General features: G+C 31.8%; 1 protein-coding gene across 5 annotated transcripts in view; it reads left to right on the top strand.

Moving 5' to 3' along the window:
* LOC114332157 (homeobox protein cut) overlaps positions 1-22,525 on the top strand; it is a 366,341-nt gene extending 343,816 nt beyond the window's left edge. For 3 of the 5 annotated variants that reach the window (XM_050645995.1, XM_050645992.1, XM_050645996.1), the window contains 4 exons: positions 9,275-9,626; positions 12,154-13,046; positions 13,172-13,596; positions 13,816-22,525. In XM_050645995.1, the coding sequence (XP_050501952.1) occupies positions 9,275-9,626; positions 12,154-13,046; positions 13,172-13,596; positions 13,816-15,081 (2,936 nt within the window). In that variant the 3' untranslated portion in view covers positions 15,082-22,525. The remainder of the gene's footprint in view (positions 1-9,274; positions 9,627-12,153; positions 13,047-13,171; positions 13,597-13,815) is intronic. The other 2 variants (XM_050645993.1, XM_050645994.1) reach the window with 2 other exon arrangements.
* Positions 22,526-27,288: the final 4,763 nt, after the last annotated feature.

Below are 27,288 nucleotides of genomic sequence, written 5' to 3'. Positions count from 1 at the left end.
TTTATTGTAAATTCCATAAACCATAAAATTCATATCAAAAACAAACACATATATCGCAATTAAATGTTTAAATTTAGAGCTATCTAAATCCCTTACGTACCACCAATAATTTATTTCAAGCACAATCAAAATTTTATTTAAACAAGTTTTTAAGTCTCATAATGATTCGACTGATCAGTTTTTTTGTTAATTTTATATATTTAGCCTCATTAAAAAGGATTGCGTGCTTGTGTCTTGGCTTATAAGCGATACTCGTTTTTTCTTCAGTTATTATTTTGAAACATTCGGCTATAATTACCGACATATTAGAAATTATCAAAAATATTTTATGTTCCGACACGGAATCATTATGTAGATACCGCTTTTTTCCGAGAAATCAAAGAGCACTTTTTATACAGAGTAACTATTCATATTGGTTAGAACGTCGAGATGAATATATTCAGTGTTTTTTTGAGCGTGGCATTAGTTGATGAGTTTAAATAGGCGCTTAGTTGGAATTAACTGTCAAATAAATACCGAAAATTAACATTTTTATACCTTCTGTCCTAATAGTTAGAGATTTCTTTTTTTGGGCACCTTATTTGTCGAACTAGCTCTAAGAAGCAATACAGAATATTTAGATCGAATATAATAAACATAGAAGCGTGAGACAGGGTGACACAATATCACCGAAACTTTTCAATCAGGCTCTGGAAGATATTTTTAAAATATTAGAATGGGAAGAAAAAGGTATAAAAATTTGTGGACAACGCTTTAACCACCCAAGGTACGTTGATGACATCGTATTGATAACCGATAAAAAAGAAGAATTGATTATTTGAAATAATGGAAGAACTGGACATAGAAGCTGGAAAGATAGGCCTTAATATGAATTACAGCAAGACCAAAATCATAACAAATACAGATGAGAACATCACAATGAGGATTGGACAAGATGAAATAGAACCAGTTCACGATTATATATATCTGGGTCAAATTATAAAACTTAACAAAGAAAATCAAACAGCAGAGATCAAAAGACGAGTTAGACTGGCATGGGCGGCATTTGGCAAACTAAGCTACATGCTTAAAAACAAAAGATATCCACAACATCTTAAGACCAAGGTATACAATCAATGCGTACATCCTGTTCTCACTTATGGTTCCCAAACGTGGACGTTTACAAAAGCAAACATGGACAAAATCATAAAACGCAAAGAGCAATGAAAAGACAAATGTTGCACATAAGACTAATGGATAAAAAGAGAAACTAGTGAATAAGAGAGAAAAAAAAGAATGTGTGTGTGTGTGTGTGTGTGTACTTTGTACGCACGTAAGAAGTTATTCTTCTATTATATAATTTCAACGAAGTAAATATACTTAACAGGTTATTTGTATTTTATTTAAATATTAAACTAACTTTCTTATCTACCACTTTCAAAATTTTTTTATTAAAACAACCAAAAATTAAAAAAAATATGAATCGTCCAGGATTGAAACCCGCGACCAGTGCGACCTTCCAATCACTGACCCAACGCTCTGCCAACTACGCCACCGAGCTTCTTTAAATGACACGTAAGTTTCGGATATAATTACACAACACGGTGACAAATAGACATATAAAAATGTTATACCTACATAATATTTTATTATCTTACTAAAAAGAGACACAAATCCAAAAATTATAATAAATAATACATTTACTAAAAACACTAATATATTCTTTTAATGACTTATTTGCGCTGATACAGATACATACATAATTATCTTGAAAGATTAGCAACGAACTATTACTGTCTGAAAGGCAACTAAAATCGTCGAAAAACTAAAAAAGCTGGTCGTCCGAATGATGTTCATGTTGGTGTTAAAGCGTTTACGAAAATTGAGTCCGTTCCGTATTAGACGACTTTTTAATACTATTTATGGATCTCTAAGAATATTAAATTAATTGAAGTTTGCTTTCATAACACCTGCCAGGAAGCCAAATGCAAATCAGTGGAATGATAATATGTAGATTGATAATTTTTTCAAGGCAGTAGACATTTAAGTTTCAGAAATAATTTTGGTATAAGAAAAGCTTAATTCAGTTAGAAAATGTTAGTCTCAAGATAATACTGTTGAATTTCATGTTTTTTGATCGATTATAAAATGGCTTTTGACATCATCTAGCATCACAAGGTTAGAAAGTTATAAATAAAAAGACAAGTGTACTATATTTATTGGTTTCAAATTTATATTAGTACATACTTCGAAATGAATGTAGGTATATTGATAAAGAATCGAGAGAAGATAGGTTTGGTTTGCCGGTGGAAGAATCCTAAGTATAATCATCATTGTGATAAAAACAAAAAATATATCATCTCGGATACCAAGATCCGGCAGTGAAGGAAAAGATAAGGCCTCTCAGATGGTTAATCACCGAACTTCTTGTCAGAAGAACAGAAGAAAATATAGCTGAGCAGTACTTAAGGCATATAATGAGAAATCAAGGCAGATACGAGCTACTCCAGTGCATTTTACAAGGTAAAATTGAAGGAAAAAGGGCACCAGGATGAAGAAGAATATCCTGCTTGCTAACCTGAGAACATGGTATAGAAAGACCTCAACACAACTATTCCGTATAGCAACTAACAAAGTCATCATAGCCAGAATGATCGCCAACGTTCGGAACGGACAGGTACCCTAAGAAGAAGAAGAACTGACAGAGTGGTACGGCCGTACATTAAATGAACTGATCAAAGCAGCGCAGCAGTCTCTACAAGTCCGAATAAAGGATTGATGATCCCTTCCCGGTGATGGCACTTGAAAAAGAAGAATATAGGTAATTTCAGTACACAAAGCTCCGTTTTTAAAAAGCTCGATTTCAAGCTACTGCTGTTATGAATGTTGTAAAAAAAATTTAATATCAAAAAGGGAGTATCAGAAAGGGAATCTAAGAAATTATTTCCCAAGAACACTTCTTAATATTAAGAGCCACCAAACATAGACAAAAATAATATCTGTGACATAGAAAAAAATGTATAATATCGCAACAATTGATTTACTTTCGAGTCAACTTGAGTTTCCTACATCTACGTTTGCATGACCGTGATGAATGGTACAAAAATAAAAGTTCAGAACGGCAGCGATTAAATCATCAGCGTTTTATTGTTCCATTTCCATTTTCTAATTGTATCGCAACAAAAATAATAACCTAAATCTACTAATTTCAAAACGATTGTTTGATTTTCCCACGTGTTGCAAAATTTAAACCTTTGACTGATTTATTATGTGTGTCATATAAATTTATATGTTTTCTGCACGTCACAGACATATAATGCCGTGTTTTGTTCACTTTATCATAATTATTATTATGTATAAGATGTCTAATTAAGAATATAGCTATTAATGATGCATTGTATGTAGAGTAAAAAACGATTTATTTCTTAATTTTATTAGCTTATACTAGGAAGCATTATTGGCTGCCTGGGAAAACAGCCAGGGTCAAGGTTAGCTTGTGTTTAAAAGTTTAAAAGTATTATGGCATATAGATTGAGTTTACGATATCTGAACCTGCTTAAGAAAAAACAAAAAATAAACAAAACAAAAACAGAAATAACAAAAACCATAAAAATTCCAAAGTTGAAATATGTACTTCGGTCTTGTAATGAGACATCCAGAAAGATATAACCCTCTGCACCTCAAAATACAAAGCAAGATCGCCGGAATAAAAGCCCAGGCCGAAGAAGAACATCCTGACTGAGAAAAAATCCGAGAGTGTTATCAAGAGGCAATAATAACAAAGCTATTATTGCTAAGATGATCGCCAACGTTCGATGATCGGACAGGGTACTGAAAGAAGAAGAAGAACCTCCTTAATTATAAAAAATGGAAACCATTTAGATTTATTCTTCTTAACATTTGGCACTCTTGACTATCACCCTATTAACTATGCCTACAGACACTACATATACTATAGATTATAAACCTTGTCGTCTGGATATATGAATAAACTATGGTTAATTCCAATTAAAAATAGTAAGTCTCTCATCTTTAGAATATTTCTAATTTTCTTTTTGTATTTCTGTCATCACTCATTTCTAATTATCATAACATACTTTTGGTTTAATGACGGTTTTGTAGACCTTAAATGATTACCGAAAAGTACTTTTCTAAATCTTCTGGATCAGGCTCAATAATATAAAACAGAATTATGTATCTCTACCAAGAAAAAATTGTTGGAGCTCCATTATTTGCATTGGTTTTTGGTTGCAATAAATATTTTAAAAAAATTACTCTTTTACTATGAATGGACCTAGAAAAATAATGTGGTCTACTCGCCTTTGACGAAATATTACAGAAAAGAGGACAATAATAAAACTATAGTATACGGAGAGAAGCGGAAAAGAACACATTTAAAAATGTATGAGGAAAAATTAGTAGTGATCGCATTAGAAACAAAAATATAAGAGGGCATTATGGTTAACAAGATGTAGTAAGTAAGAAAATTTAGAGACGGTGAGAAGGATATAGGTAGGTACGTGATAAAAATGGACAAAGATAAGCTACTGAGGTAGGTATTAGAGATATGCTAATGCAATTGAACTAAAACCAGTTAGAAAGCAAGGAAGGGCATAGGAGAGATTGGGAAATAGGAAATCTACCTCCTAAGAAGACCAAAAAGAAAACGAGGAGATTCTTTTTATTTTTTATATTTTCTTCGTGAGGCCAATAAAATTTTGCATCTTTGTATTTGTACTTATCTTCTTTTGTTTTGTTAAAGATGAAACTCTGAACTAATAAGATCTATGGTCTGAAATATTTTTTGTTTCCTTTTTATAGTACATTACGTTTATTCATTAGTTGATATTCCCAACAAAATTTTTCATGTTGTTTGGTTAGTTTGTTGAATTATTGAATACAAATGTTTATAAAAATAATTAATAAAAACTAACATTTATATTTTTATCATTTTTACTTACTAATATAAATTGAAAATGTGGAAATACTTACGTCGAAGTATAAAAACCGTGTTATGTATCTTTCAAGTCAAATTTAAAAATTTATAATTTTTTTCTATTGGCTTTTTAGCAGTTAATATAAAGTGCCATTATATGATCCTATCGATCAAATCATTTAAATCCATTCGATAAAAACGCCATAATTGCCTATTCCTCCAACGACAGGTATCAATGAATGAAATAATTAAAAGCATTTCAAATAACTGTCTATCTCGTATCTCCAAGCATAATGAGCTTTTCAGGTTTTTGCTCATCGATAATAGATACTTTGAGTTTAAAAGAGTACTAGAAAACAAAGGATCTTTCCACAGTGATCTGTTACATTCGAAAGTGGCGGGTCATTTTTTTTTCAACAGAGGGTGGAATATTTAAAATTTATTAAAAAATATCACTGTGATTAAGAAAGATTCATCGGCAATGGATGAACGATTTACGAGACTTGAATTTTAACATTTTTTATTATGTAACGGGTATTAGAGGGAATAATATGGAGCCAAAACATTAGGAGATCGCCTTTCTTTAATAAAAAAATTATTTGCAATCAAGAATCTACCATCTTATAGGCGAATACAGGGTGTTTCAAAAAAGGTAACCCCGTCACTAGGGTACGTAAAAAACTGAAAAATAATTGGGGTTTGCTTAGTAAAAAATTTTTGTAACGCCATCCGTATTCAAGCTACAGGGCGTTGAAGAAAAAAAAATTTACGCATTTTTGAAAATTGAAAAATTGAAACAAGGTTTAAAAACTCTAATTATTGTTGATTTATCGTCATAACAATCAATAAATGTCAGATTTCCATGGCACACTTGGAGAAAATAGAGGTATACCTATTAGAACTTTATCATTACTGCCAGCATCAATTATTAATTCATAATTTTCAAATCAAAATATTCCAAAAACGGTACACAGTATCGAGTTTTACCAAGAGTACCTTTTTCGTGTAAAATTGAATGATGTTTAAGTTTACTTGAAATTTTTATTAATAATTATACTTTTATTATTATATTATACTATTATACAGTTATTAATATTTTTATTATTATATTATATTATTATACTATTATTAGGCAGGCATTTTCTGCATAATGGCAATAATATATTTGTTGGTACAACCCCAAAATTTCGGTTGCGTAGACCCAAATTGAATGTTCCTTCATTCACTCCAGGTGGTCCAAGAACATTTCCTTGTCGAACGCCAGCTTTTATGGTGAAGTTTGTCGATGTTGTTTCAATGAATCTAAATTATCTGTTTAGAGATGTAAGATTTAGTAAGTAGCTTGTAATTTTTGAATATTTATCTAGTAACTAATAATGAATCTGAGATCAATTGAAATTCTATATCATATGTAATTTATTATTAGTCATATTGTTCATTTGGCTTTATTTGTTCAAAATTTCGGAATTAATCTCGATTTTTCGAGAAGCCGGACAAAAAGTATCACTCGTTTGACATTATTCATCGTCATCGACAGACAGCCACAGTTTACGAGTTTTCTACGTTTATTCTAAGAATATATTATTTTATTCCAAAATGTAAATGGCGCAGTCAGTAATTATAAAAAATCTTCTTTGTAACCACTTCTCTATATGCGTTCTTTTTTATTATCCATTCAGATTCTTAAAGGGGTTTAATGGTTTATATTTATATGGAAATATAACTTTGCAAAAATACTCGTTTATCAGTAGGTTATTATTACCAACGAATATAAAAGGTTAGGTTAGGGTTATTATTACCAAATGAAAGAAGAGTAGGTAAAGCCCGTATTGAAGGAAAATACGTTGGAATATTACATATTTAACGATAAACTATGAAGAGAGAAATTTGATATTGCATGTTTTACTTATAATGTTTTCCAAAAATGTGTACATATACAAACATCCTACGCCAGTGTAGAGAACGACATGTAATGACAACGGATTGACATCCATTAAGAATTTGCCCAACAGTGTGTGTTTTTTTCGTTGTGTACGATGCAAAAAATTCAATCGGCGATAGGATATGTGAATGACAACCTGAATGGCTGTAAAAATATGTGCACTAGGTCTTGGATAATCCGATTAATGGGCGCTGACATACGTGTTCAATTGTTTTTGTGGTTTACTATAACCGGATGAGAATTTTATTTATTTGTAAATATCTGTGATTAATTTTATGGTTATATTCTTTGACCACAACGGTTGTAACACACTGGAATCATTTATATAGGATATTATGTAAGTGATTTAATTATCGTCATGATTGGATTGTTTAGTATAAAAGTGTAATATTTATTTCTTAGGAAATGATGGTTTCATAGACAAAAATATAACGTAGACACATTGTATTCGTTTATTAACAGATATTTATATGACTACACGTGATAAACACTTTATTTTGATGGAACACCAAATGGTACAATCTGAGTTAAATCTGACATGCAGCTTTAATTTTGAATATTTTGTCGAGATATTTGGCACACATATTCGTAATATAGTAAAGAATGGTGGTACAGAGCCCAATTTGAGAAATATATTAGTATGTGGAATTTACCCTATGACTAAATAAAATATTACAAAAACAAGCCTGTAATGCCATTAAGAAAAACAAAAAAATACACTTTCTTCAAATAAACTCTTTTATCCCATGCCTAGATTTTGTATTTTGTGTCACATTGGAACTACTAAAATTGATTATATTATATAACAATAAACCGAAAATATTATAACTTATAACTGATTAGGCAACATACAGTAATAGTCATTGTCATTTTGACAAACCTGCGTCTGTTTTCTAAGTGTAATAGAACGATTCTCATATCTGATCTGTTATCTGTATCTATATCTGTTCAGTGCAGTAGTGTATTATTTTCTAAGATATTGGAATTCGTTAGTGTTGATCCATATGGAAGTAGTGTTTGTTTATAATTAATTTATTATATTTTTGTGTAATAGAATTAAGTTGTCGGACTATTTGGCAAACAGATTATTATTAATTGTCACATTTACAAGAAAACATTTCTATTATGTTCTTCAAACTAACGTCAGAATATGTACCATATTGTTTACCTATACTATCATAATTAAATTCCACAAACTACAAATTTTGTTTGTTTTACAATCCTAAACTTATAACAAATATATTTTTACAACCATCTGTTGTCTAGAATATGCAGAATCAATGCGAACTTACCGAGACAAGCTGTATACAGAGTGTCCCAGGCTAATTTATCCACAGTATATCTCTTAAACGAATAGAGATTTTCGAATAGGACAAAAACTGGTCTATTCCATTTGTAATACACTTTTATTATTTATTATTATTTTTTCTACGTCATACTAAAGTGTATTACAAATGTAATATATCAGTTTTTGTCCCATTCGAAAATCTCTATTCCTTTAAGAGATATAGCCTGGATAAATTAGTCTGGGACACATAATAAAAATAAAAAATAAACTGATAATTTCTTGATTATTTACGAACCGATTTCATTTTTAAAAAATCTGTTGAATAGACGATAGAATACCACATACAAAACTATAAAAAAATGTACAGGGTACTATTAACAAAATTAAAGTTAGGGGTTGTAACTAAGGGATGAATATTTCGGGGATGATTTTTTCTACGCCATATTAAAGTGTATTACAAATAGAATATATCAATTTTTGTACCATTCGAAAATATCTATTCATTTAAGAGATATAGCCTGGATAAATTAGTCTGGGACACCCTGTATATGCACGCCAACAGCAGTTGAAAAGGGAACAAGACACGCTGTATGCCACTTATATGATGTTTTTCTTATTTAAATTTTCGGCTCACCTCCACATGTGTTACATCGAAATACGAAATAAGGGGGAGGGGGGAGTGACAATACTGTTTTATTATTATTTCGTGCAAATGTTAACATACAATTTTCACCTATTTTAGTTTATTTTTATAAATATTTATTTATTAATAATAAAATTGTTTTCTAGTACTTACATTTAGCGCGCCTATGAGTATATTGTCACAATATTGTACCTTTATCAAGACAGTGTCAAATACTGCCGACGCACTGTTGCCAAAGTTTCGCAGAAAGTTAGAGAAAGGGTGTCCTACTATCCCTCGAAGTAATATTGATAACGCGCGGATGTGACCTCTTAATTTTATATACCTGTCTAAAGAATAATTTTATCTACAATTAACAATTTTCTCTTAAGAGTTACATATTATTATAATATATTGTATGAACATTAAATTTAAGGTCTCTAATATGCTCATATTTTCCACCAAAACTAAAAACAGCTGCATACTAAAGCCCCGTTTTAATTACAGACCATTTTTCATCAACAGGAGTCAAATCGGAACCCGGTATGACCCCTTACGGTCGTCCAGATAACGATCATCCAGAAGATAGACTAGTACATATTTTAAACGATCCGAACTTTCACCAACACATGAAGCAACCACCTCCAGAGGACAGCCATAGCAACGAGGACTCCAAATCGCCTCAAGGGTGCAGCAGCCCGTTCTCAAGAGATTCCAGTATGAACAAGAGACTGAAGAAATACGAAAACGACGATATCTCACAAGACAAGGTGGTGAGAATTTATCAGGAAGAGTTGGCTAAACTTATGGGTAGGAGGATAGAAGATTTTAGAGGACCAAGGGACGGACCTTTTCCTGGGTAAGCATCAACCTTTTAACACCGTACATAATTCAATTTGACAGATTAGGCACTTCATAATTACACTACCATAATCATACAGGGTGAGTCACCACTAACGGGACGGAAGATTACAGCGAAATGGTAAAAGATTTGTAAAAATTGTTTTGTAAGTTGATAAAAGCAACATTTTAAAATTATTTTTAAATATACAGGGTGTTCCAATAAATCGCGACGTATCAAAGTTATATTTTTTCTTATGGAATACCCTGTATTTTATTGCATTTTTTAATTTTCCGCAAAAAATAAGGTATAGTTTCGTAAGGCTTCCCTATATCTATGTACAGAGTGTTCGGAGTTATGTTGACTTTTCTTAAAATTTAAAGTTTTAAAAGGAGGCTTATTCTGAAGTTATTTAAGAAATTATAAAAAAAATACTTCTACATTTAATAGATTTATTCTGGTTGAATGTTTTTCAATATTGATTATTACGCATTTATATACAGAGTGTTCAGAGTTTCATTATTGGATTATTCAATATGTTATATTATGCTTATTTTAAATGGAACACCGTGTATATTAATAAATAATTATACTAAACAGATTTACCTCTTTCGAATGGTGTATGGATGTCCTATACCTTGGTCTCATAGTTTTTGACTAATTTGCAATTATTTAAATTCTTAATCTGTAAATCGATTTTAAAACAAACGATGTAGTTAATTAATGTCATTGTATAACATTGTCATTTTATTACAGTATGGTCTGGTAATTATCAAAAATATAAACATCCGTGTATGATATTCAAATTTAATTGTTCCTATAAATGAACAATCACGCTATCTACGAACGCTACCTAGGTCACCAGGATTGACAAAGATGGATTTTTTAAATGGGGTTATATTAAAAATAATATTGTATATTATGCTACACTTCCTACTAATCCAGATGATAATAATATGCAATTAAGAATTTCGAACGCTTTTGCGTCTATAACACCATCTATGTTAAATAATTTAAGCAAATCATGTGAAGATAAAATTGCTTGTTGTATTGCACAAACATTGTTGAAAGTAAATATTTTGAACATCTATTACATAACTGATAATTTTTTACTTATAGTACTGTTGAGTCCGCGAATCTTTACCCCTGCGTCATCATTTAAAGCATACGAAATAAGTCGGAAATTGAAATTTACTAAACGCAACAGCATTTGATAGTAAGTGACTTGCTGTTGCGTTTAGTAAATTTCAATTTCCGACTTGTCATCGACTTATTTCGTATGCTTTAAATGATTACGCACGGGTAAAGATTCGCGGACTCAACTGTAAGTTGTGGTTCATTTTGTATTATTATGTATTTGTTTTAATAAATTTTTTTGTTTCGTTATGTATTTAATTATTTTCAATAACGAAAAAATTTATTTTACAAATCAGCAACTAAAAGTATACATTTTTATTTACAACTACACTCGTTTATACTATGCCAAGATAATCGGTTTAAAAATCGAGAGTAACTCTAAAATAAATATTAAAAATATTTAAAATCGATTTACCGTTTAAGAAAATTGTAAATTACGTGAAAACTATGACTCCTAGTTATAGAACATCCATATACCATTCGAAAGAGGAACCTTTGTTTAGTATAATAATTTATTAATATAAGGTGTTCTATTTAAAATAAGTATCATATGACACACATTGAATAATCCAATAATGAAACTGTAAATTTTGAACACCCTGTAAATAAATGGGTAATAATCCATCATGGAATACATTAATTATAAGATAATTACCAGACCGTACTGTCATGAAATGACAATGCGATACAATGACATTAATTAACTACATCTTTTGTTTTAAAATGGATTTACAGATTAACAATTTAAATAATTGTAAATTACGCAAAAACTATGAGACCTAGGTATAGGACATCCATATACCATTCGAAAGAGGTAAATTTGTTTAGTATAATTATTTACTAACATACATGGCGTTCCATTTGAAATAAGCATCATATGACACATTGAATGATCCAATAATGAAACTTTAAATTTTGAACACCCTCTAAATAAATGTGTAATAATCAATCATGGAGTACATTTAACCACTATCCAACTATTTATATGTAAAAGGGATGTTTTTATAACTTCTTAAATAACTTGAGAATATGCCTTTTTTTAAAACTCTACATTTTAAGAAAAGTCAACATAACTCAGAACTCTCTGTACATAGGTATAGGAAAGCCTTATGAAACTGCACCTTATTTTTTGCGGACAATTAAAAATGCAATAAAATATAGGGTGTTTCATAAGAAAAAATATAACTTTGAAACGCCGCCATTTATTGGGACACCCTATATATTTCAAAATAATTTTAAAATGTAGCTTTGATCAACTTACAAACTATTAATTTAAAAAAAGTTTCAAATCTTTTACCAATTCGTTGTAATCTTCCGTCCCGTTAGTGGTGACTCACCCTGTATACGTACCTACTCTGTTAATAAACATATTATTTATGAACTAGAACAGTGCTAAACTAATATACAGTTTTTTCCTTCCCCAACTCTATAGTGGCAACTCAATGGAACGAACTCCCGAAGATCTTCGAATGGTTCTCGATGCGTACCACCGAGAATTTGCTAAGCTGAACCATGGTCAAAATCCTACACAAATGCCGTTGAGCCTCTTGGCTATTCAACAGCAGGCTCTAGCTCACCATCACCAGCAGCAACAACAGCAGCAGCAACAGCACCAGCAACAACATCTAAATTCAAATGGCGGTGTTCAAGACCTTTCCATTCCTAAAGATAAGATGAAGATGGTTAATGGAGGCATGGACGATAAAGAAAAAGATGACGACCATGTTTCACGACATTCTGGATCAGCTTTTAGCCTAGTCAGGCCGAAAATTGAACCAGGCACCCAACCTAATACTGGATCTACGGCTTCCAGTCCTTTAGGCAATTCCATTCTACCTCCAATGACCCCTACTGATGATTTTTCGGGATCAGCAGCAGCATCTCCCTTGCAACGAATGGCAAGCATCACAAACTCCCTCATATCACAACCTACTACACCGCATCATCCATCTTCCAACAACAGACCCCTAAAAGCAGTATTACCCCCTATTACTCAGCAACAATTCGATCTTTATAACAACCTTAACACCGAAGATATTGTTAAGAAAGTTAAGGAACAATTAAGCCAGTATTCTATTAGCCAAAGACTCTTTGGAGAGAGCGTGTTAGGATTATCTCAAGGATCTGTCAGTGACCTTCTGGCAAGACCGAAACCTTGGCATATGTTAACCCAAAAAGGAAGAGAACCTTTTATAAGAATGAAGATGTTTCTTGAAGACGACAATGCCGTCCACAAACTTGTTGCCAGTCAATACAAGATTGCTCCGGAGAAGCTCATGAGGACAGGAGGATATGGAGGAGGTAAGTCATTTATGTCAAATTAAAATTAAATAATGGTTGGTAAAACATATTAAAGATTATCGCTAAGTCATTGTTTCTATTCCATTCTACACATATCTACAATAATGTTTTTTTTTAATTTTCAGCTTGCACATCAATAGGACCAATAGGAAAGCCGATGCCTCCGACGAACAAGATGCTCTCAGAAGCTGCTGGTTTGTTGAACAAAATGCAAGAATCACAGAACATCTTGCCACCTTCTCTTCAACTCGGTCCACCACAGGGAGTGAATCCCCAACCACCACCACCACCAATGCTACTTACGCCTCCGGGACTACCCCCACATCACGCTATCAGCTTACAAAACCCAGATCTCATGAAGAAAGCTAATCACAGTCCACATGGTATTCCACATTCTCCGATGGGTCAACAACATGCATCACTAAGAAATATGCATCAACACATTTCGCCAAGCGTATATGAAATGGCAGCTTTAACACAAGACTTAGACACTCAGGTCATTACTACAAAGATCAAGGAGGCTCTTCTGGCTAACAACATTGGACAAAAGGTAAAGAAACTTATTTAGACTATTTTCTACAGGTTGTCACGAAATCATAGTGAGTGTCTGAAAATGAAAAAGCCATATAAAGAATCTAATAAGGAAAAAGAGAGAGAGAGAGAGAGAGAGAGAGAGATAGAGAGAGAGAGAGAGAATGTGAGGGAGAAAGGTTTTTACACTTCATTAATATATTGAAATCACCTTCTAAATTTTCGTTATTTGTTGCAGATATTTGGAGAAGCAGTTTTAGGTTTATCACAAGGCTCCGTCAGTGAACTTCTGTCCAAACCAAAGCCATGGCATATGCTCAGCATAAAAGGGCGAGAACCTTTTATTCGGATGCAGCTGTGGTTGAACGACGCCCATAACGTGGATCGTTTGCAAGCTCTAAAGAATGAAAGGCGAGAAGCCAACAAGAGGCGAAGATCGTCTGGAGCAGGTGCTCATGACAACAGTAGTGATACATCATCAAACGATACTTCAGAATTCTACCACTCAAACTCACCAGGTCCTGGCCCGCCGTCAGCTAAGAAACAGCGAGTGCTGTTCAGTGAAGAACAAAAAGAAGCTCTACGATTGGCCTTCCATTTAGATCCATATCCCAATGTTAACACTATCGAATTTCTAGCGACTGAACTTGGTTTGTCATCGAGAACAATCACGAATTGGTTCCACAATCACAGGATGCGGTTAAAACAACAAGTTCCGCATGGACTACCTTCGGATTTACCTCCCAGAGATCAAACTGGTAGTCAACAGTCGTTTGATCCAGTACAATTTAGACTACTTTTGAACCAAAGATTAATTGAACTTTCGAAAGAAAGAATGGGCTTGAGCGGTGTTCCGTTGCCTTACCCCCCTTACTTAGCCACCAATGCTAATTTGGCGGCTTTGATTAGCCGGGGGTTACTGCCCACTGGAGACATGGACCTGTCAGCTCTGAACAATGCCGTAAAAGAGCAGATGAGTGGTTTAGATCTTTCTATGCCTTCTTTAAAGCGAGAACCCGGTGACTATGATGATGACGACGACGTTGAAAGCAACGTGGGGTCGGAAGATTCGAATATGTCTGGTGGTAGTCTCCATGGAGAAGTAAAAACTGAGCCCAAAGAATTACCTACTAATCAAGGCAGAACGTCAAGACGAAAGCCTGCTGCACCTCAATGGGTCAACCCTAACTGGGAAGAAGAAAAGGAAAAAGTTAATACGGGAGATGAAGTTATTATCAACGGTGTCTGCGTGATGCAGACAGGTGATGATTACGGTAGACGGAGCTCCGAAGAAACGGTCAGGGTTGAGCCCCAAGCGGTCATGGACAGGTTTGAAGAAGATCAGAGTGACGCTTCTTCGATTAGTAACGATCATGAACAAACTGAAAAACCCGAAGTCAAAGAAGAGGAACAGGACGAACACAACGAGAGTGAGAATAAAACAGAAGACAGTGAGAATAAGAACCTTAACCAAGAAAACGAAGAAGAAAGGTGGGAGTACTAAACCATAGACAATATAGTAACTCTCAGTAATGTTTTCTTTAGTTGTTGTTGGTGTTTATGGACGACCTAAGAGACTTCCTAGTGAAACTATATAAAGGTTGATGATTTGTTATGATATACAAAAAGTGCAATCACGAAAACGAAAATTTATCCCCAGGTTATTATAAATATTTATTGAAATGTGATTTACGATGGACGTGTTGGCAATACTGGATGTTGTTGAAAATTTTCAGTGTTTACAGCAAGCCTATCGGCTTTTTGTGACGTGTCGCAGAATGTGCTTTTGAACAATATGTGATTGCTTAATCAGCCTGAGCAGTATTTCTATTATCTTTTTATAAAAGAGATAAATAACTTTTGTAGCAAGAAAAATAAGTGTGAACGTGCCTTTACCTTAATAGGTGTAAACGTACCTTATGTTGTACCTGTAAATGTGCTTATGTCAAGACTGAAAAATTAATGTTACTTTTACTTTGGTGAAATACAATCAACAGATCTCACAAATAGGGCTTTTCATTCACAGTCATTTGTTTCGAGCTTCTGTCATGTGTCACATAATATTAATATATCTACGACATACGTTATTGGTATATACAATAATACAAACCAAATACGTATGACGTAGATCAATTATTATTATGTGACACATGACAGAAGCTCGAAACAAATGACAATCGATGAAAAGCCCTATATATTTAAATTAAAGTAAACGATTTCCTCGTTTATTTCCTATTCAATCTTACAATTTGCACCCAACGTGGCGCCAATTGTAAAATGCATAGGAAATAAACTAGGAAATAGTTTACTTCAATTTAAATATATTTGTGAGACCTTTTGATTGTATTTACCAAATTTAAAAGTAACAAGTAACATTTTCAATCTCGACATAAGTACATTGGGGTGGCCAAACTGTGGCTCGCGAGCCACATGCGGCTCTTTGAATGATAATTTGTGGCTCTTTGTATTGATAAAATTTACCAGAATTACTTTTAATTTTTGTGTTTCAAAATGTCTTCAATTACTGACAATAAATATAAAAGACTATGTAAGTATAACATCAGGACTTAGACAAGAAGACCCCTTATCACCGTTGCTATTCAATTTGGCCTTAGAATATGTACCTAATAAGTAAAATATCATCTGTGCTGACAGGGGATTTGTGAATTGAGGATCAAAACTATTGTTAGCCTTTGCTGATGATATAGGTGCATTCACTCATTCTACAAAAGACGTGAGAGAGGTGTTTTCACAACTCGAAGAAGAAACAGGTAGTTTGGGCCTTTGAATAAATGAAGAGAAGGCGAAATACATGCTAGTAACTAAAAATCCAAGAGAAAGAGTTAGGTAGAACATAACTATTAATGACCACAACTTCGAAGTAGTAAAAAAGTTGAAATATTTAGGGGCGGTAATCACATATGACAACCGCATATAAAAAGAGGTCTCAGCAAGGACAGCTGCGTGAAATAGAGCATTATACTCCCTATCATCATTGTTAAGATCTAAGCTGTCAAAAATAAAATCTAAATTAAGACTGTACATGCCAATTATTCGCCCAATTGTTACATATGGAAGTGAAACATGGACTCTACATCAGCGGGAAATAAATAAATTGCTGATATTTGAAAGGAAAGGCTCTCAGAGTGGTATTTGGTCCTCAAAGAAATGAATTGACAGGAGAGTGGAGAAGGCGCCGTAAAGATGAATTGGTGACTGTGTGTGGTGGATGTATCATCAGGCATATCAAAGCTAAGATAAGATGGGCAGGTCATGTGGTAAGATCAATGGAAGACAGAGTGTTAAAGACAGTGTTTTTGGAACACTTTTTTTGTAAATATGGAAGGATGATGAAGAATTGAAGTATCCTGAAATAGTAGTCTGCTCGCAGAATTATTTGCATATTTGAAACAACGATGTGAACCATTTTATTTCAAAATCCACAAGGAAAAGAAAAAGTTTTCCTGTAGTTGGCTGTATACCATCAATCACAAAATTGGAAAGAAATCCTTTGTAAAAGGTATAAAATAAAATTTTATACCTTTTACAAAGGATTTCTTTCCAATTTCATTTTATTTCACTTTAAAATTCGTGAAATTCAAATACTGAGAAAAAAATTGAATACTTTTTTACACTTTTTAAATAATTGTTTAGTTGCGGCTCGCGAAAAATTCTCTTCAAATTTTGAAAAATGGCTCGGATTATCAAGGAGCTTGGCCACCCCTGATTATAACCTCTGCCCCCGAAGTTAGCCGCCGAACTGTCACTAGTAAGTTAAGTTAAGTTACGTTCTCACCTATTAAGGTAAAGGCACGTTGACACTTATTCTTCTTGCTACACTTTATATTTATGACGGTCAGTTTGACAATATTGAGTGACCTTCTTTTGAAAAAAACTTTGAGAAAATTTGTTTTAAAAGACAGTTTAAAGATTGATAGAAAATGTCTACTTTTGAATTACATAGACAGTTTTGTTTTCTTTTTTAATTGAAGAATTTTGCTGTTAAATTTCCGTCCGAAATGATTTCAGTTGTGGTTTGCAACTAATTATTCTGTATGTTGATTTTATCTTTGTTTCCAAATTGTTGCAATATTTTCTTTGGATCATATATCTTAAAATATATCTTAAAATCTATATGCTGATTCGCTCGACATTTTGTGCGTACACTCGGTCTATGACGTGTAAAATATATACGTCATACGTCAAGTATACGAAAAAAAATGGCGGCGATGAATAGCCCTATTAACTGTCAACTTCAGCTGTCAATAATTTATTGTGAAACCGACCGTTACAATGTTACTTGCCATTGCCTAATTGTTTTGGATATATTTTGTATTGTTGTACATAATACTTTTCGTTATTTTGTTGTGAACACAAAGCCAAAAGGTTCAAAAGACCATTCTACACCTCACAAAAGTTCTTGCCAATTTTTAACTATTTTACTTATTGGCATAAGTTCGTTCTCTTTTTTATTTTAGTTTGTATTTAAGTAGTTATTATTGCATAAGACTGTTACCGTTATTATTATATATAGTTAGCTTTCGAGCTAAAAAGCAAAGAAAATGTTTTGAACATTTTGTGATATACACATTACTTTTTATTTTGTATTATTAATTGAGAATATACTGTGCTTTCCATTTTTTAAGAGTACCGAATGGCCAAAAATGCAATATTTTAAGTAATTAAGTTCTTGTAAGCTTAAAATTCTTGAAGTTAGGTTTTAAAAAGATGTTGTTCGGTGAAGATTTCAATATTTCGGATGAATAAAACTGACATTTTTTAAAAATATATTGTTTTCATGACTGTTGGGGTATATAAGGGGATGTTGCGGTCAAATATTCTGGGATTTCTGGAAATTTTTATTCAAAAATATAAAATATTTTATCAGAGTTATAACACAAAAGATAATAACCTCATGACAAATATTTATTTCTATAGAATATAATTGTTTGATATATAATTTAAATGTTCAAGACACTAAATCAATAGGTCCGTTAATATCAGAGAGTAAGAGACACAGACATAGCTACTCAGGGAGCAAAGATCGTTCTCTCCTTTGCCCTGACGTAAATGCAGTAGCACAATCAACATTAAAAGTTAAGAACATTTTGTCGAGTTTTGAAGAAACTGCATTAAATATCGGTAAAGTAAATGAAGGCAAGCTTCTCTCATGAGGTGCAAAAAGCCTGATATACAAAACCATAATCCGACAAGCAGTCGCGCATGGAAGCGAAACATGGACGCTAACAAAATAGAAGTACCTAAATAATGGACCTTGAAGATATAGCGTGACAAGCAAATGGAAAATGGACGCACAAATACAACAACGAATTAGAGTTTCTCTTCGGAAAGAAAAATCAATAGACTAAGTTGGGTACGACTTGTAATACGCAATAACAGCAATTGCCTTATAAACAATGTGTTTTGAGAAAGACCAGATAGGTAGTAGCATGACCTAGAAAAAGGTCAGCAGTCAGAAAGATCTGGAGAAAATGGGAGTGAGACAATGGGAAATGGTGCAAATGACAAAGATGATAATGATGATGGTTTTTTGGTATACCGCACTATGGATACAATAGGATAACAACAATACTAGCTATTTCTTTAGTAATACCATCAGCGATCTTTTCACCACCAATGTTTTTATGCCCTGGCACTCAGAACGAAGCTATTTTGATGTACTTCGCCAGTTGCTTAAGATATTGTTTGCAATTCCAAGTTGATAAGGACTCACAAATTATTGTCTAAGAAGCCTTGGGTGCATCTTTTTGAGAGGTTACAAATAGTTTGGCTGGCCTTTCTTCAGACACTATTGAGCACAAAAATCTATGGATCTATGGTGTTATGACCCAGGTTGAGATAAGCTATGAAAGAAACTCGACAATAGAAAGTTTGGGCATCTATTCTGTGATTACGACAGTTAAAAAATTTAAGGATTTGTTTTATACTTATAATCTAAGATAACAAAAACCAATAATTTAACTGATAACTTCAATATGAGTTATTTTTTGTGTTATTACCTGTTCTGCAAATTCCGTAAGTTATTAATGTTCATTTAATGAAAAAAAAACCGTACTAGAAAAACTCACTTACGGCATAATATCGTAAGACAGTAATATGTGATATTGAAATTTTCAACAATATTAATTATTAGTAGTAATGTTTCGTACTCAAAAATGATTTCCAGCAATCTTCCAAAGTTTTTTGTACATAATTTGGTGTACATTTCTCGAATTTTCTTATTGTACTAAATAAAGTAATTTTAATTTTGAAATTTTTGTGTCCACATTTCGTCTAGTCTAATTAACAGGGGCATCAGCATCAAAAATACACTACAAAAAGGCCAGTACTGATTATTTATAATTTTTTCTTATAAACAAATACAATAGTTCAATAAAAAGCCTTACTTATGCGCACGGTATCGTGTTGAGAAAATCAAAATTTTGATAGTAGTCGTACAAACAAGAGGACAACCAAAATATATTTGCTGTTGCATTAGAATTTTTATATAATTTGATTTTTATTGAAAATAACGTCAAAACAATAGGTATCACTTCTGTACATTTTCCTACTTAGCTACAGTTACATGAAGATATAGGAACATTGCTACCCTGATTTTGAACTAAGTGATTATTTTGAAAAAATAATCACTAGTTTGTTTCTCCATATTCCTAATTACTGGTATATATTCCTTTCATCCTACTGTTCTTTTGTTTCAGGGTGGGTAGATACTCTTTCTATCTAAATTGAAGTCACTGATAGATTTATTATTACTTGTTTAAGTCCCGCTCTCAAGCCATTTTTTCAAAAATATTTAGTGCTCTTGTCCATTATTTAGTTAAATTCCATTTACTTCTATTTAACTCCTTTTAATTTAAACTAATTTTTAGATTCCATTTCTACCACATCCTGTATAATTTGTAATTCGGTATTTCTAAATTCCTTCTGTTCTTTATTTGTCTTGTCAGGATCTCATTTACCTACAGTATGTTGTTTTTTCTCAAAGATAGTTCAAAGTTTCTTTCTTCTATTTGTTAACGTTTCAAGCAATACCATTTAATAGTTTCTGTATGTTCAGAAAGTCTTTTAAAGGGACCTATCTATTTGTCCGATGTAACAACTTCAAATATGAACTTTTATTGATATTTATAGTATGTATTTATTTTTATCCTAGATCTCTTTTTTACTCACAGAAACTAGTATCGCAAAATTAAGCTGCTTGTCCATAGAACCCACAAGAAGTTAAACAATGATAAACAATACGGCATGTCTTTGATACCCTGTTAACTATGAATTTTGACGTTTATCATTTTCAATGACAGTGAAACTAGCGCATTTCTTGTGTATATTAGAATTTATAACTTATATTGTGTTTATTTTATAAAGTTATATTTTATTAAATATATTATAACATAGTAAAATATAAATGTACAAGATAACTTTATAAACTATGTCCACCGATAATAGCCATTTCATAATTTATTACATTGACAGTACGTACCTATCAATGATAGGTATTACACATCCACGTACGTTTCAATTAATGTTTTGATTTAACTTGTTTGAAAATGAATCATGACTTTTTGGCAAAAATAAAATGGAATAGGAATAACTATAATATAAACTTCTTGTTTTTTGGAATTTGACACATTAGCCTAAAGATCTGTCAACGGTGAATATATTTTGATCTCGTTCCTCGAAATAGCTAGGTGACAAGGTTTGTTTTATCTAATTTTCTGGCAGTATCAGGTTTTAGATCTCAGCATTACTGAAAATTTTCAAATAGCTTTAATTTCCAAATAAAATTAGAATAATGTTACAAAATGCATATCGTTAATCTTAAGTATTTAAAACAAATGAAATCCACCCATAGAAAGATAATTTAAGTCAAAGCCATAGTTTTGTTTTTCGTTAATATGTCACGACGCATGACGTAACGACGTCATTTTTTTGAGATCGATCCAAATTTTTATTTTAAATGAAGAGAATTTGCTATAGTATTTCACAGTAATTTCTTTTGGACTTCATAAAAATGTTTCATATTATTTATTAAGTAGTTTACTTTTATTGTGTATAAATGAAAAATCAAGTTGAGTGCATACAAATGCTTCCAAATAATTTTCAATTAGCATGTCCATAATTTTCCTTTTTTTTATTTACAAATTAACATGGTATATAGCTTGGTTGGTTTAAGATCACTTGGTTTAAATTTGACATCTAACATTTGACATCTGACATTTGACAAATTGACATCTGAGAAATTGACATTTGACAATTCGATGACATTGCTGTGTAAATAGTATAGCTAATTTTCTAACAATACCTTTACTTTTGTTAACAAAAAAATGTTGTCGTGGCTTCATAGCTGAAGTGGTCTATTTCATGTGTTGCGATAAAATATAGCATGAAAAATGTTGATAAGAAATTTCTAAAGTGCAATATTTTAGCGTTCAAAGATGACGTATATTTTTGCGATATACAAAAAAATGTATTTCTTCCAAGATGTATTCAATGTAAGAACATTGTAAAAATTATAAAAGATACGTAAAAGTTTGTCTTCAAAAAGCGAATGAGGCATTAAATTAGCTAAAATGTATTATAAATGCACATTTCTAAATGCATGTAGTTATATAGCATAGATTTTTTTGCTGTAGACAAAATATTTGAAAAGAAAAAACAGTTTTTGTTATTTAATAAATTTTCTGTACCGACAAATTATACAAAACACAAAATACGTAAGCATGTTTTTTGTTAGTACTGATAATATATTAGCAAAATGATAATATGGTACAAGAAGATTTGTTTTATTTTTATTATATTTTATAATATAGAAACATCCAAGAACAATGCTTAGGAAGATCATAGATCTATTTTATCCTTTTTTACTGTAAATATTTATATCATATCATCCCTTGAAAATTTCTAAATTAAAATTTTCTCTGTATTTATCACTGACTTTTATTCATACCTTCTACCAAATAAAAAAAAACAATTAAAAAACTAAATGAAGTTTCTGAAGCGGTAGGCTTAAAAGGGAACTACAGTAAAACAAAAATAATAAGCCAGCGCCAGATAAATATAACAATACAAAACCATACCATAGAACATGTTGAACATTATGTATACCTACCTGGGCCATGTCATCAAACTGGGAAAACCAAATCAAGATGCTGAAATTAAAAGGACACAACCGATTTCGGTAAACTAGTATAGCTATATCTTGAAAAACACCTCCCTTCCTATAAACTTGAAGAAAAAAGTGTATAATACATATGTATACTACCAGTTTATACACCTACGAATTGGAGACCCTCACCAGGACTTCTAGGCATTTTGGCTATGTACAGCCAATCACTTTTTCTACGAATGTTCAGACCAAACCCGAAACAAAGATGTCAAATACACAAGTTGTCAAGAGAATCATCCTGCGAACTACAGAGGCTCTGTAGGGTATAACGAGCTTCAAAAGAAACATTTCTCCAAATTAAGGGAGAAAGTACCATCACATCAGCCAACTTTATCAATAACTTCTTCAAACACTCGTCCATACGTAGTAGGACAAAATCATAATACCGAAATAATTCTAAATGTTATACATGAAAAATAACGGCCCTATGAGTCGTAGTGAGGAGATTAGGGCTTTTATAACTTGTTAAATAAACTAAATAGCCTGGAAATGTTGATGGTCTTAGAGGCAAATATGATAAAGAGGAGATAGGTAGGAAGACGACGAAAAGACCCAGATGCAAAGTTTACCTTTATAAGCACGGAGACGACGAATATAGAAGAAAGTAGAAAGGACAATGGACACGTATCTACTCCCCTTTCGTCTAGGAAAAAGTGCCGAAAGACAGTTTCGAGTATTCAAAAATCTGAGTAAAGAAGAACAAGGGGAAAAGGCAGTTTTGTTTTAATTTGATTCAGAGTTGGACCACCATCTTTAGATAGATATTTCTGCATGTCATGCTTCATCGGTGAAGCTATGCAGTCACAACTCTGAATCAAAAATCAACAAGCCTGCCTTACCGCGATGCAGTAGTTCCACCTTTGAGACGCAAAACAGCGACCTCTCTAGTTAGACCGGGCAGTATCGTCGCCCCCGCTAGCGAAATTATTCCGATTTGATTTTTTTGCACAAACTTACTCAAAAAGAGGTCCTTATAGCATATCGACAGGGTGCCGAGCGGTGCCGTGGTCAAAAAATTGTTTAAACAATTTTTTACAAATATTGAATGGGTTGCATATGTGAGTCCATATTAAATGTAGTAATGAAACAAAGATTTACTCACAATCATTTAATTATACTTTACGAAAAGTATAATTAAATGATTGTGAGTAAGTCTTTGTTTCATTACTAATTTTTTTACAAATTCACAAAAATATCTTTTTCATTCCAAAAAATATTTTTTCAAATAATTTGGGTCATTCTGAGTAAAAAATGTCTCTTGTCATTTTTCTCTAAAATTGATTGTTGTCGAGTTATATGCGATTCAAAATTTGAAAAAATGCGAAAATGGACATTTTTATGTCTTAATAACTCGATTAAAAATTACTATTATGAAATTCAAAAAGTGACTAAATCAAGTTTCAAACCCCTTCTTCAAGGTTCTGAAGAGATTTTTGACATTATTTTATTACAAAGCTGCTATTTTTAATTATTAACAATTAGCGCTATAGTCCAACTATATCGTCGCCCCCGTTAGCGAAACTATTTCGATTAGATTTTTTTTCACAAACTTACTCAAAAAGAGGTCCTTATAACATATCCATAGGGTGTCGGGTGGTGCCGTGGTCGAAAAATTGTTTAAACAATTTTTTTTAAACAAATTCACAAAAATAATTTTCTCATTGCGAACAAATTTTTCTAATATAATTTGGATTATTCTGAGCAAAAAAGGTCTCTTGTGATTTTTCTCTAAAATTGATTGTTGTCGAGTTATATGGCCATTATCGCATTTTTCAAATTTTAAATCGCGTATAACTCGACAACAATCAATTTTAGAGAAAAATCACAAGAGACCTGTTTTGCTCATAATGTCCCAAATTATCTTAAAAAAAATTGTTCGAAGTGAAAAAATTATTTTTGTGAATTTGTTTTAAAAAAATGTTTAAACAATTTTTCGACCACGGCACCGCCCGGCACCTTGTGGATATGTTATAAGAACCTCTTTTTGAGTAAATTTGTGCAAAAAAATCGAATCGGAATAATTTCACTAACGGGGGCGACGATACATCCTGGACTATAGCGGTAATTGTTAATAATTAAGAATAACAGCTTTGTAATAAAATAATGACAAAAATCTCTTCAGGACCTTATAGTCCAGGGCCCATCTGTTTTGAGATGGACGTTGAGAGGTGACTCAAATTTTTTTGCAGAAATTGCTTGAAAATAACTCAAATAATAATATTTGAGTTATCCTCCCTCTCAAAAAGGTCCGGAACATTGTTTAAATAATTAAAATGTCAAAAAATGACGGAAAAATTCGATTTTTTTCTTCGTTTTTTGATTATAACTTTAAAAGTATTCATTTCCTAGAAAAGATGTACTGACATAAAAGTTGCATAATTAAATTTCCTACAATATAGAATTAGTTAAAAGTTGAAAAAATAGTCACCAAGTATTTGAATTTTACGTTTTTCAACCATTTATGCTAGACTTATGACCTTCATATTTCACCTAGAAAAACTTTGTGATACAATAAAACAATACTGTAAATTTCATTAAGATCAGCTCAACAGATTTTGCAAAAAAAAATTTTGCAATCCAGCTTTCGCAAAAACAATTCATTTTTTCAAAATGTTACAGGACTGAAAATAAAGCAGATAGCAAGTTGAAATTAAATTTTTTTTACATATAGAAGTGTACCGTATATTTCATTTGCAATTTGCAAAATTAAAATCGATTAACTACCACGGCGTCAGGAATTTTTTTAAATAAACATTAATTATTGGTGCTGCGCGCAGGACAGCGGTGTTCGATTCACATGAAGTTGATTTCCATCAAAATTTCTTCCAATCTTCATCTAATATATTATTTTCCTAATCTATATTTTGTTGTATTTTAATATTTTAATTCCACAAAAATCAAACTAATTTTATTATTGTTTGTGAAATATTGTTTAAACAATTGTATATGTTTAAATATAATAAACTTTTATTCTCAAGTTAAAATATATGAACAAAGAAAGTGTTTGCTAAAAAAGTCTTATTTCAAAGGATAGAGTATGTGTTTTTATTATGTAATAAACAAATTTATTTATTTATATCGAAATGTAATAAAAATTAAAATGTATCAATAATTATCAAAGGTCATTGGAATGCCCAATCAGAGCAAACTATCCGGTGTCCTGCGCGCAACACCAATAATTAATGTTTATTTAAAAAATTTCCTGACGCCGTGGTGGTTAATCGATTTTAGTTTTGCAAATTTTAAATGAAAGGTAAAGCACACTTCTATAATCAAAAAAAATTTCAACTTGCTATCTGCTTTATTTTCAGTCCTGTAACAGTTTGAAAAAATGAATTTTTTTTGCGAAAGCTGGATTGCAAAATTTATTTTGCAAAATGTATTGAACCGATCCTAATGAAATTTACAGTATTGTTTAACTGTATCATATAGTTTCTCTGGGTGAAATTTGAAGGTCGTAAGTTTAGCATAAATGGTTGAAAAACGTAAAATGCGAATACTTGTTTTTGTATAGTTTTTTCCCAATTATTGCTATTTTGCAACAAGGGTGACTATTTTTTAAATTTTCAACCAACTTTACATTGTAGAAAATTTAATTACACAACTTTTATTTCAATACAACTTTTCTCGGAAATGAATACTCTTAAAGTTATAATCAAAAAACGAAGAAAAAAATCGAATTTTTCCTTCATTTTTTGACATTTTGATTATTTAAACAATGTTCCGGACCTTTTTGAGAGGGAGGATAACTCAAATATTATTATTTGAGTTATTTTCAAGCAATTTCTGCAAAAAAATTTGAGTCACCTCTCAACGTCCAAATGTACTAATATTTTTACAGATGCGCCCTGGTCTATTAAAGAAGGGGTTTGAAACTTTATTTGGTTACTTTTTAAATCTTATAATAATAATTTTTAATCGAGTTATTAAGCCATGAAAATAGCCATTTTCCAGTTTTTCAAATTTTTAATCGCATATAACTCGACAACAATCATTTTTAGAGAAAAATGACAAGAACCCTTTTTTGCTCAGAATGACCCAAATTACCTAAAAAAAATTGTTCGAAATAAAAAAATTATTTTCGTGAATTTGTTCAATTTTTCGACCACGGCACCGCCCGGCACCCTGTGGATATGTTATAAGGACCTCTTTTTGAGTAAGTTTGTGCAAAAAAATCGAATCGGAATAATTTCGCTAGCGGGGGCGACGATACTGCCCGGTCTAAGTAAAACTAGGAAGACGACAAAAAGACCCAGATGCAAAATTTACTGTAATAAAACAATTAAAATAATTGAAATGAAACTTTAAACAGTATTTTAAATCCAAGAAAAGTCAGATTCCTGCACATCGTATCCAATGGGAATGGTCATGGTCTAACAGCATTATTAATTATAAGCAACATAAAACACCACATTAAATAAATAAACTATGTGAAATAAATATTCAGGCAACCTCGATATCTGTAGAATGCAGTAAATAACACATAATGATGCATTGCCCCTCTGATAAAATAATTTAAGAGGA

This window comes from Diabrotica virgifera, chromosome 3 (genome assembly GCF_917563875.1).
Source record: "Diabrotica virgifera virgifera chromosome 3, PGI_DIABVI_V3a".
Taxonomy (NCBI): Eukaryota; Metazoa; Arthropoda; class Insecta; order Coleoptera; family Chrysomelidae; genus Diabrotica; species Diabrotica virgifera.
Note: the sequence above shows the minus strand (reverse complement) of the source record. Positions and strands in the feature narration are given on the sequence as shown.